This window comes from Erpetoichthys calabaricus, chromosome 14, assembly GCF_900747795.2.
Source record: "Erpetoichthys calabaricus chromosome 14, fErpCal1.3, whole genome shotgun sequence".
In the NCBI taxonomy this organism is placed as follows: Eukaryota; Metazoa; Chordata; class Cladistia; order Polypteriformes; family Polypteridae; genus Erpetoichthys; species Erpetoichthys calabaricus.
Genome location: NC_041407.2, coordinates 10,192,652 through 10,204,953, shown reverse-complemented (window position 1 = coordinate 10,204,953; position 12,302 = coordinate 10,192,652). Strand labels below are relative to the sequence as shown.

At 42.4% G+C, this 12,302-nt stretch overlaps 1 protein-coding gene across 2 annotated transcripts; it reads right to left on the bottom strand.

Moving 5' to 3' along the window:
• On the bottom strand, window positions 1-12,302 carry LOC114665300 (cytochrome b-245 chaperone 1 homolog). Of its 2 annotated transcripts, none has more exons than XM_028819781.2 (7): window positions 12,195-12,302; window positions 11,173-11,262; window positions 8,987-9,028; window positions 7,944-8,017; window positions 3,444-3,540; window positions 1,826-1,970; window positions 1-364 (listed from the first exon to the last, which is right to left on the bottom strand). In XM_028819781.2, exons 2-7 carry the CDS (start codon window positions 11,258-11,260, stop codon window positions 244-246), a joined length of 567 nt encoding a protein of 188 aa, XP_028675614.1. In that variant the 5' UTR covers window positions 11,261-11,262; window positions 12,195-12,302; the 3' UTR covers window positions 1-243. The 2 variants fall into 2 exon arrangements, with proteins under 2 accessions (XP_028675614.1, XP_028675615.1); XM_028819782.2 differs by having other exon boundaries at window positions 12,199-12,300.

Below are 12,302 nucleotides of genomic sequence, written 5' to 3'. Positions count from 1 at the left end.
AACAGCACGATCTTCTACTTTATCCAGTAAGCTCAGGCAGCAAGGCACTAGCTGCAGAAGATAAATACAAAAATAAAAAAAACTAAATCTCTGAAGGACTTGAAGTGTAGCAAGGTCATTATAAAAAAATAAGATATCTGGAAGGTCTTCTTCTCTTGCAGACATTGTTACTCCAGCAGTAGGTGCAGTCTGTGAAACAAATCAGTTTTGGGAATGGAGGCCGGAATGTGTTTGTGCAGATAATTAGTGCTCTTCAAAACTGACTTCGTCACTATCAGTGCTGCTGACTTCATCATCTTCACATCCGACTTTTTCATCGAGATCAAGAAAGCGCTTTAACAACTCGGCGACCGCTTCTGCATCACTGAAAGAGTCAAAGGAAAAGGGGTAACCATTACGAGGCCGCTTACCTGCAGCGAAGAGCTTGGAAATGGCCTGCAGATGTTAGAATGCATGTCAAATGGGGCAAAAGCAAGTCTGGTGGTACAGTTTTAAAGGGGGGGGGGGGGGGGGAGGCACCAAAATGGCAGAAGGTAGGGGGTGGAGCCAGTGACAGTTCAGCATTACCAAAGAACTGTTGTGAGTTCAGCATGGCCATGCCACCTGGCACCCAGAGGAAGAAAGCAAGCAACCCGGAAATGGTGTTAAGACTGCCAGGCTTGGCAAAGCACAGTGAGGGTAGAAATGGATGGTAGTGACATTTAATGACCCTAAAAAAAACTTTTTTGTACATTCACTTTAGCCCTGGTGGTGTTTAAAAGCATAACACCAGAAAGACGTCAAGTGATTTAGGCAGCAAGTCATTGGCAGGGAAGAGTGGAAGATGGGAAATTGTGGATATCGATAAGCCTTACACAGAAGGGGAAATAAAATACAACAAGAGTCCAGCAGAGCCACAGGATTTTTCACCCTTCTCTAGATACATGGCTCTTTCCCTTTAATAACCTCTGCCTTTTTTAATTAAAGGGGGGGGGAGGGTTATCCTTAAGTGATTACAGTGGTTTGGCTATGCAGTACATTTTAAGAGGAGAATTTACTGTCTACTTTCTTTTCACAGGTTATGTATTTACAAACACACACAGGATTTTTTACTGTATAAAAGTTGGATTCATTATCTGCCACTAGGAGCGAGAATAGCAGACATTCATACACAAGATTCTCTAACCTGTTTGGTCCCATTTAACGTTGTGGAGACCAGGGCCTATCCCACCAATACTGGGTAAAAAGGCAGAAAGCAACCCTGGACTGAGTGCCAGTCCATCACTGGGCACACATGCACACCTACACTCTGTCACACAGGGCCAGCTTATCTATTATATAAAGGAAGATTAAGAACATCTGGAGGAAAACCCACATGGACGTGAGGAGAACATGTAAACTCTAAACCGACTATATTCAGGCCGGGAATTCACATCTGCATAGTCAGAACGGTCCAAACCCGTGTCCTTATTAAAGAGCTGCCTGAAACATTTATAACAGTCTTTGAAATGTAGAGATTTTTACCAGGGATCACAGAAAAATATTTATGATTTGGAAGTATAGCCATTTTAATGGATTGAGGCACGGGGATCGAGACAGTTAAAGGTCTGGGCATCTTTGACAATGCATTAGTTACTGTATTTGGATATATTTAGTTACTGATAGACCCCAAACTCTCAGTACCAGGGCTGTGACCCTGCACAGACATCTTCATCTGGTGAACATAAAAAGGGGATAACGGTCCACCATGCTTACTTCAGATAGCATAGCCCTAGGTGAACAAAGGACTTATGCTAAACATAAATTCATTAACAACGATAATTAATACTGAACCACAAAATCTTACCTTCTCCCACTCAATGTGGCACTTTGAGTAAGTGGGTGAGAGAACCCTGTGGCAAAGCGTAGAACCACCAAATAGCCCTTTCCCAGGTAGCGGACTTTCTCCTCCTCAACACTGACGGCTCGCAAGTGCTTCAGCTGGGCTACCACTGCAAACGGAGCAAACAGAACGGTCAGGTAGCAGAGAGCAAAACAACCCATTATATCGTACAGATTTGGTTTTTTTAAACTTGCACATTTTATATTGTTTACATTCTCGTATACAAGGTGTAGTGAAAGTGTTACCTTTTATTCATGCAGCTGCAGAGTCTGATTTATTCAACTTTACGTTTATAATAATTGTTCGATATATTATTAATTTGATTAATTGATTAATTTAATTTATTGTATGTACATAACATACAAATATAATCATCGTCTTGCGGTTTACTCCTCAAATATTCATCCCCAAGTCTAGAGGAGAGCACTCCCAATTTTTAGTTTAAGAAGCAATATTTCACCTGTACCAACATGAAAACATTCTTTAATTTACCATATATAATCGCGTTTAAGTTCTCCCGCGGATAAGTCGGGGCTTGATTTTACCGTATAATTTCCGGCATTTTATAATGTCAGTCGTATAAGTCGAATGAGGAAAACTCGCGCTATTGATCCAAGAGATTATGCTATGCTAACACCCACCTGAGAGAGTAACCACGGAGCACCTGCCTTTTTTTTTCCATGTATTGTGCCCACGTGACCACACGGTAATACCAAAACTATTCTGAAGCGACATTTGCACTGTTTTATGTATGTCACACCCTCTTTCACCTTTATCGTAAGAGCATCAGTTATCTACGATGGAGTTGGTTTTAAATTAAAAGTCGTTGAAATGGTGAAAGAAATTGGTAACTGCGCTGCTACAACAAAATTCGATGTGTCTGAGGAACTGATGAGAGATTGGAGGAGGCAAGAAAATGTAAATAAATAAAATGAAGTGTCGCGTTTTTGAACGGGTGTATAAGTTGGAGTCTAATTTTTACAATAGATTTTTCAGGTTTCAAGACCCGACTTATACGCGAGTATATACGGTAAGTGTTGTGTTTTTACCAATGTCCGTAAAAAGCTTCTCATCCCACAGATTTCTAAGCCGGTCATCTAAAGCCACTGACCTAATCACATGTACTGTACATCACAATCTCAGCTTTAATTAAAAAAATAAAAAGTATCTAGACAGCAAAAACATAGCACAGTCTTGATAATTTCTTCAAAAATATGCGTTGCTATTTCTCGTTATCTATACATTTTCTTACCGACTTATCCAAGTCAAGGTAACAAAGAGTTGGTGCCAATCCCAGCAGAAACCCCCCCTCCCCCTCCCTCCCAGGCATGGCGTCAGTCTATCACCAGACACGCTCAAACACACCAGCAGGCCAGTGCAGAGTCGCTAGCCCATCTAATCTGTGTGCCTTCGGGATGTGGAAGGGACTAGGCCAACATGTAGAAACAACACACACACTGCTGTAGTGCAAAATCATGGCTGCTGAACCCATGAAAAGAGAGAACCCCCTAGTACTGTGCCAGGCTAACGGGCAAAACTCCCCATGGGTTATGCTCTGCGAGTTCAATTCAAGTGCTGGTACCTTGTTCATGGCCTTTTCTCCAAAGTGTCAGAATCTTTGTATAAAGATTAAAAGATTTAAGAATAACACTGCCTGCAGTCTTGTTAAATATCGCCTCCTAGAAAGATAAAGAATAGAAGAATTTAGTACCTGCAACATGTAAACACTCAACATCAGTCCACACTTCTGTGACATTATTCATTTCAACTGTGTGCCACTGAAAGCAACAAATATCCGCACTCACCTTTTCCATATCAACTCTTATACATTCTAGAAATAAACCCAATTAACTCTTTCAGTTTAGCTGAATGTTTGCTTTAGTATTGTGAGGTTTAAGGTCACTCCTTTATTTTCTTGGACAGCATGGCTGCAGAGTGGTCAGCAGTGCTGCATTATGGATCCAGTGCCCCATGTGTGAACAACACACCTGCTTTTACTAGAGGTGATGAGCGGACCGTTTTTCCACACGTCCGTGAGGTTTTTTTTCCCCCAGGATACTCCAGTTTTCTTTATACATCACCAAACGCGTGCAAATTTAGTAAACTGGCAATTCTAAATCATCCGTCTCCGTGCAAGCCATGGACTGGTATCCTGTCAGAGGTTCACTGCTGCTTTGTGCCCAATTCTGCAGCAGTGGTTCTGAAAGTCGGACTGGGGGTGTTTAAGGATGTCAATAGTCACTTTTACTAGATATACCACATCCGTTAACACAATTTAAGTACTTCTGGAGTGATGGCTGTCTCTGTGTGTACAGTACGTGTGCACATCAAGATGTGAAAATAACAAAAAATGAGACGCTCCATTCCAAAGACATTTAGCAAAGCTATCCTCTTTAATAAAACCCCTGTGTGCGTCCAGTGTCCGTGTGTGTGTCTTCTGGTGAAGTGCGCACGCGTGGTGCAATGCTTCAAAGGCCGCCTGAGGCGTCACACAAGACAGTGAGGACGGGACCTATAAAATATCGCGCGGCCGATCCAATCGGATTTCGGTAAATGAGGTAAAACATAAAACACGAAAAATCCAATCAGGTACTGAGACGCGGAGACCAGCTTCCCCATTGTTGTGCAAGTGTTCACTCTGAGGATGTCAGATTTGCGATTAAGAAGCTTGGCCCGGTAAAGTGTCAGTCGTTGAAGGGGTTTTCCTAAATATACGAATTTTCATGATATTACAATACGATGACTTTTAAAAGTGGATTTATTTTGGCGCACATTACATCAGTTGCTGGGAAGAATCTGCTGATTGCCCACTGTTGTGACAGAAAATTAAACGCATATTACGGACAGCAAAGCCAGTATTACCGTCGGAGACAATTATAGGCATTTTACGGAAAAAATTTAATGAGGTAAAAGGTCCCTTGCCATTTAATATAGACTGTTCCTACTAATGTTTATGGACTACTGTTCTAGCACCCGTTATTGTAACGGGCTTAATGTCTAGTTAGCATTATAAAAATACTACAAACGTATTGATTTTGAGCTCCAGGACATTTTGCTATACAGGCACATATACTGGGAAAAGTATCCCGTTGAGGACAAAATTTCAAATTTCACAGCTTTATGTAGGGAAAGCCAAGTGCTTGCCACATCCATTTTTGTTTTCTTGAAGACCTGCAATCTATAATTAATATACACATTCAACAACTATAAAAGATGTGCCGAGACATCCTCCAAATGGACCTCAAATGTGCCCAACGGTCCACACGGTTTCATTGGTTTTCCCAGTGCTGTAAGATCGCACTTACTACTAGGCATCCATGTCAGGAAACACAGGACACCCACAATTCATAGGCGGTGGCCGAGGTGCTTTCTGTGAACGGGAGTGCCATGTGTACATCTGAATGAAGAGACAGAGGCTGCTAAAGGGGGGGGGGGTGCATAAAGTACAAGGTCCTTATTGTAGCACCCGTCTTCCTCTCCTGTACTTCCTTCCCCTGCTTGTGCTGACCCCACTAATGTGGCCGGACCCTTGGCCTTATAACTGACCAACTTATTAACATCTACAATGCTAAAACATAATCCTAGCCTGCCTATGGATTTACTTCTTGTGCTCACTGCAGGTTTCCTCTGTACTTTAGTGCCTCCTTGTCATTTATCTCATTTAAATAACTTTAAAAAGAACAAAAAAAAAATACAAAACACTCAAGAGTTACTTTGCTGTTCCCCTAGAAGTGAAGGCTCTGTTGCTGTCAATTTAAAATGTGTCTTTACTTAAAAACAGTGGGATTTTTTTTTTTTTAATATACAAATTGCACCACTTTCAACAGCTTATACAATATGCAGAAGGAATATTTTCTTATGTAAATAAACTTGGTGCTTTTAATTTTCAAACAAATAATTCACTGTAAATAAATAGATTGTAGTAAATAAATAAAAGGCTACTTATAAAAATGAATAACTTACCTGTAGGGTTTTTGAAATGTTTGTGCTTAAGAAGCAAACATGTGGATGGCGAGGACAACCCAACAAAGAAGCAGTGGGCAACAACAGAGCCAAGCGCCAGAGCTATTGTGCTCCAAGTGTGTCCACAAAATTTCTCATAATTTCCAATTCAACACCTGCTGACTTGGCCAGTTAGCCACACATCTTTGTACGGTGGCAGGAAAACTGGAGTAGTGGGGTGGGGACCCACAAATAACTTGGTAAACGTCACACAGTCAGGTTAAGCAGGGCCAGGAATCAAAACAAAGGACTCTGGAGCTCTGAGTTAGCAGCGCTAACTACTGCGCCACTAGACCACCTTTTAATGTTGTTATACTGTACTTCACTGATTTTAAGGATTTCATGACACTGAATTTATTACAAATCAATACAACATATCAGTTTGAACATATTAAACATTTTTATACATAATTTAAATCAAACTTTACAGAACCCCCCCTGTCAAACTTGCTTACAAGCTGAAACAAAAGAATGTTTCCACAAAATCGTATAAACTGGTGATGGTCAGCATGAGCCGTTATGGTTCATAACAGTTGTGAGATATGGCCGGCCGTTTATCCCCGCCAATACCCCCAGGCCACCAGGTGGAGCCCTCCCTGCAGCATGGAGGTGACCCAAATGCCAGCAGGGAATTATGGACAATGGAGTTTTCCTTTACAGCCCTGCTGGATACTACAGGGGGCCACTAGATGGCGCTGCAGGGAAGAACAGCGATTATTTGCCCTACGTCCCGGAAGTACGTTTGAGTCACATGGACAAGAGGAATGACGTGCTTCCGGGGTGAAGAAAAAGGATTTTTTTTATCTGACCCGGAAGTGTTCAGAGTCACGTGGACAGAGAGGGCGAAACACTTCCAGGTCATGGACTATAAAGGACTATGGGAAATCCCAGACAAACGAGCTGAGTGGAAGGGTGGCAACACGTCTGGGAGTGAGGAGGATTATTGATTATTGTGATTTGTTTATTGTATTATTTGAGTATTGTGGAAAAGAAGGTGCTTTGTGCACGTTTTGTCTGAATAACTATAATATTTGGACTTTTACCTGGTGTCTGACGTGTGGTCTGAGGGTTCAAGGGGTCGACAGTGCCTCAATCTGTCACACAGTGCAGTTTCAAGCAGTTCATCTGGCACGTGACCTTTCAGACGGTGGCACAACAACAAAACAAACGCAGTCAGGTGCCACTTATTGGATTTAAGTGAACAGTAGGAACGGTACTTCACTGCTACCAGAGTAGACTTTAAAGGGACAGAGCACTTCATGTAATGTCACCTCCTCTTCCTCCTCTTCTTCTTTCGGCTGCCCCCTTTAGGGTTCGCCACATTAGATCAATTTGCTCCATCTCTTCCTGCCCTCTCCATATTGCTCTGTCACACCCACCATCTACAGGTCTTCACTCACCACATCCATAAACCTCCTCTAACCTCCATCCATTGTCTTCTGCTTATCCGAGGTCGGGTCGCAGGGGCAGCAGCTTGAGCAGAGATGCCCAGACTTCCCTCTCCCCAGCCACTTCTTCTAGCTCTATTCCAGGAGAATCCCAAGGTGTTCCCAGGCCAGTCGAGAGACATAGTCCCTCCAGCGTGTCCTGGGTCTTCCCCGGGGCCTCCTCCCGGTTAGACGTGCCCGGAACACCTCACCAGGGAGGCGTCCAGGAGGCATCCTGATCAGATGCCCGAGCCACCTCATCTGACCTCCTCTAACCTACCAAATCCAATTTTGGGTCATCTGGTGAGTGAGGCCTACTTGACACATTCATGATAATGTGAAAAGCGAGCTCATCAAGAAACGGGTCCAGTGGCTTAGCCATTTATCACCTGCTGTCTTATAAGATACCAAATGGTTAACTGATTTCTGAAATACGAGAGTTTACTGGCTGTGTGGATGTCACTGAATTCACGTAATACACAGTTAGGTCATTTTGAGTTTAGCACACTATTAAAGTTGGAACTGATAATGTTTTTGAACCACTTTAACAATCTGCTTATTTATTATGACGGCAATATGTATTTGTCAAGAAATGTATATGCATAAAAGCAAATCTTTTCCAAAACAGCAATTAAAAAAAAAAATTTACTTACCTCCCATTCTTCCACATTCTGTATGGCCACAAAGAGACAGCCAGTTACGTAGAAGAGCTTCCACATCCAACTGTCTGTTCACAAACATCACACATCATTGAAAAATATAAATTAGGAAAGAGGGTTTCAGTTTCTCAGAATGAGGTGCTTTACCTCATAATTAATACACAAGCAGCACTCAGAACTGGGGTGTCGAGCTCCAGTCCTGGAGGGCCGCAGCGGCTGCAGGTTTTCATTCTAACCACCTTCTTCATTAATGACCAGTTTTTGCTGCTAATTAACTTCTGTTGCTTTAGTTTTACTTAACTTCACTAAGACCCCTTAGTTGTTTCTTTTTCCTTAATTTGCAGCCAAACAAAAATGAGACACAAAACAAGCCGCCACATGACCAGCTCACCTGTGTCCATCACACAATACGTGGAAATAAAGAAGGGTGGAGGTCTCAGTAAGGTTGATCCCTCGGCTCACCAAAACACTGACTTTTTTCTTATAAAAAAACAGAAAATCAACAGTTTGGGAAATGTCTGCTGTGGCAGAATGAGAGCAGCAACAAGCCACGGAATTAAATAACGGGTTTAATTAACAGCAAGAATCAGCTTCTCATTAAGAAAGTGATTGGAGTTTCAATCCCCAGCTTAGCTGGTCGTCTGTCGACTCATTTCACATCTCACTTCTGTTTGGCTGCCATTTAATGAAGAAAAGAATCAATTCAGAGGCCTGAATCCTTAAAAACAGGGCTATTAAAGTGAAGGGAAAAGAAGTTAATTAGCAGTGAAAACTGGTCACCGATTAGGAAAAGGGTTAAAATGAAAACCTGCAGTGACTGTGGCCCTCCAGGCCCAGAGTTGGACACCCCTGACTCAGAATGAACATCACTGACAGACAAGCTCTTTTTCACTTTTTGTGAAAGTGAAGTGTCTTTCTGTGCTGAAACTTTACACACTGCTTACAGTAATCAAGCATAACAATAAAGTAAAAGACAATTCCTGAAAAGGTAATGTCCACTGTGAGGGGAAAAAAAAAAAAACAAATATACAACTTACCAGAGCTGTAATATGCAGCAGCAAGGCCAACTGACGAAATTCCTAAAACGAAAAAACAGATACGTGACAATGATATAAATAAAATGGCGTGAGGTGAACATTTAAACTCCCTGCAGCAGAACTGATTCAAAATAATGGGCTTCCAACATAAGAAACAGAAGAAATAAGCATCCTTTATAGTGAATGCTCCAACATTAAGTTATTATTGACAACATGAAGGCCAGTTGTTTGTGTGTTTGTAATTTAAGCAAACAGTGTCTATAATTGGGTCTTGGTTGCAAAATGCAATGAACACAGAAATCCACGAAACTCCCCACGAGTTCAAAAACCTTTTTTTTTTTTTTGCAGCTGAAACCCGCATGTCTGTGTAACACGGGAGGAAAATCCACAGGGGATCAAGTCATGTTATACAAGGCCAGCATTCAAAAATCGGGCGTGCTCTCCGCTAGACTTTCTTGTATACTCATATATGGGGATGGATATTTGAGGAGTAAACCGCAATACAAGAATTAGATTTGTATATTATGTACATTAAACAATCATCAACAACTAATCATAATCAAATTAGTAATATACTTAATTATTATAAAAGTAAAACTTTTATAAATTGGACTCTGCAGCTGTATGAATAAAAGGTCAAGTACCACTTCTGGTTAGCAGAAATGGCCCAAAAGTTGATAGAAATCTACGTTTTGTACCCAATACTTGTATGCAAAATTTGGTTGACGTAAGTGAAAACGTACTCAAGATATAATGTGTACACATAGACAGAATTCCAAAAATGGTATTTTCAGACTCAATGAGGTCTAAAACGTCGAGATTCATCAAAATCTCAAAATTGAATATTTCAACAATTCCAATACTTTCCCTACACTTCATATACAAAAAAGCAAAAATGTGCCACCAAACTGGGTAATCGTAAGAATTCCAATAAACTTTTCACATTTGAGTAGTGCAGTATGTGTCTAACAAAACAGAGATGGCATTATGCGTATTTGTTTAAGGATTAAAAAGCCTACTTAAGTCACCCGGGAGCAAGTGAAAGAAGTCCACAGAAGACACGATTATCACCGTGATAAAGGAGACGCACTGAGCAAATGAGTCGAGTCTCTTTTTGCTCTCAACACAGCCTCAAGTTTGTTCATGGCATGGATTCCACAAGACATTATTAGAAACATTCCTTTGAGATTCTGGTCCATGTCGACATGCTTGTGTCATGTAATGTCTGCACATCTGTCAGCTGCACATTCACGTTGCCAATCTCCCAAAGGTGTTCTAGTGGATTCAGACCCGGTGACTGGGAAGGCCACTAAAGAACACTGAACTCACTGTCATGTTCGTGAAGATGAGTGGAGTTGACTTTTGCTTTGTGATCTGCTAAAAGTAGCCATATGGTCAGCAACAGTACTCAAGCAGGCCATGGCATTCAAGCAATGATGGACTCGTATTAATGGGCCCCAAGTGTGCCAAGAAAACATTCCCACAGCCTGGACTGTTCACATAGGGATTCATGGTGTTGGTGCCAATTTCTGGCCCTACCCTCTGTGTCTCTCATCAGAAATTGAGATTCATCAGACCAGGCTACATGTCTCTAGTCTTCAGCTATCCAGTTTTTGGTGAGCCTGTGCCCACTGACACCTCAGCTTTCTGTTCTTGGCTGACACAAGTCGAACCTTCTGCCGTTGTAGCCCATCCACCTCAAAGTTTGACTTGTCATGCATTCTGAGATGCCTTTCTGCTCCCTCCAGTACTTATCTGAGTTACTGTAGCCAGTCTGTCAGTCTGAACCAGTCTGGCCATTCTCCCCTGACCCCTCTCCTCGACAAGGTCTTTCTGTCCACAGAATGGCAGCTGACTGGATTTTTTCTATCATTCCAGAAGATCAAATACCAGGAGCGCAGCATTTACAGAAATACTCAAACCAGCTTGTCTGGTACCAACAATCACGCCACAATTGAAATCACTGAGATCTCATTCTTTCCCAATTCTGGTGTTTGATGTGAACATTAGCTGAAGCTCCTGACCAGCATCTGCAGGATTTTATGCATTGAGCTGCTGCCATGTGATTGGCTGATTGAATAATTGCCCACATATGCAGGTGTACCTAACAATTTTCTCAGTGAGTGTGTATCTTTTCTGCAAACTTTTTTTTTTTGGAACCACAAGTAATAGTTTTTACTACTCACCAACTAATAAAGACCATGAGCGATATCCAGGTGACCTCTTCAAGTGGAGAAGGGTTGCTGTGTGGGCTTCTACTACCATGTAACCCATTTCTTAATCAGGAAGCCAAGAAAAAAAGGAACAAAACGTGTCATGAATGAGAAGTGGGAAAAGCAAGTTGCGAAAGTCTTAAGTGGACAGAAGGGACACGCGACCAACATGACCTAAAAAGATCTCTCTTGGGCCCTCTTCTCAGACTGGAGAGGGAAGGGGAACACACCGCCACACGCCAGGATGCTGCCCGGCTTTACCATTCGCTGTCCTCCACCCCCTGTGACGTCTCCAGTCTTTTACTCTATACGATGCTCTATCACTTTAGTCTACAGGGTAATGACAAGTATTTGCTGCTAAGACACATGGCACCTTGTCCCAGACACGAACTTAACGAACGGCTCTACCGCTCTGCCCACCTCACATTACACTTTGCGGAATAAAAACCAACAAATTTACCTGCTAATATTACATTTCTAGAGTTATAGACATAACGTGAAGGGGGCTCTCACACGCTTCCTGTCTACAAGACATGAGCTCAGGTATCTCTATCTCTATATATCTATTATAAATGGGGGGGCACACATGTATGCTTTAAAACATCCAAGAAATCGAAACGCTGCCTACCGGGTGACTGCGCAGACCCGACTCACAAACAGAACACGCGAACTACAAGCACGGGGTCAGCACTAGAGAGGCGCTTCAGCATAGGAGGGTGGTCGTCCAGCCCAAGTAGTGGAGACAAAGGGGGCATAGCTGTGGGACGAAAATGCCAAACGTATTAAAAAGAGCGACAATTACCGGGAGTAGAACGCGTCCGCTAGTGGGGCTTGTCGCCTCCCAACCTCGGCGGTAACTCGCCGTTTGAAGAACAAGCAGCTGAAAACGCCTTTCAACTCCTTCTCCTTCCTCTGCCAGTCCTAAGTGCATTTTTCGTCCAAAACATCCTGACGGCATTTTACAAATCATAAATTTTTACTAGTTAACTACTCACCCACCTCTTCTTAATCAACCTGCCCGACAGACGTGTGCGCGAACAGCTCCGTACCTTACAATGAACACTCCGAGACACTTCCGGCTCCTGCGCGGGCGCACGCTTGTT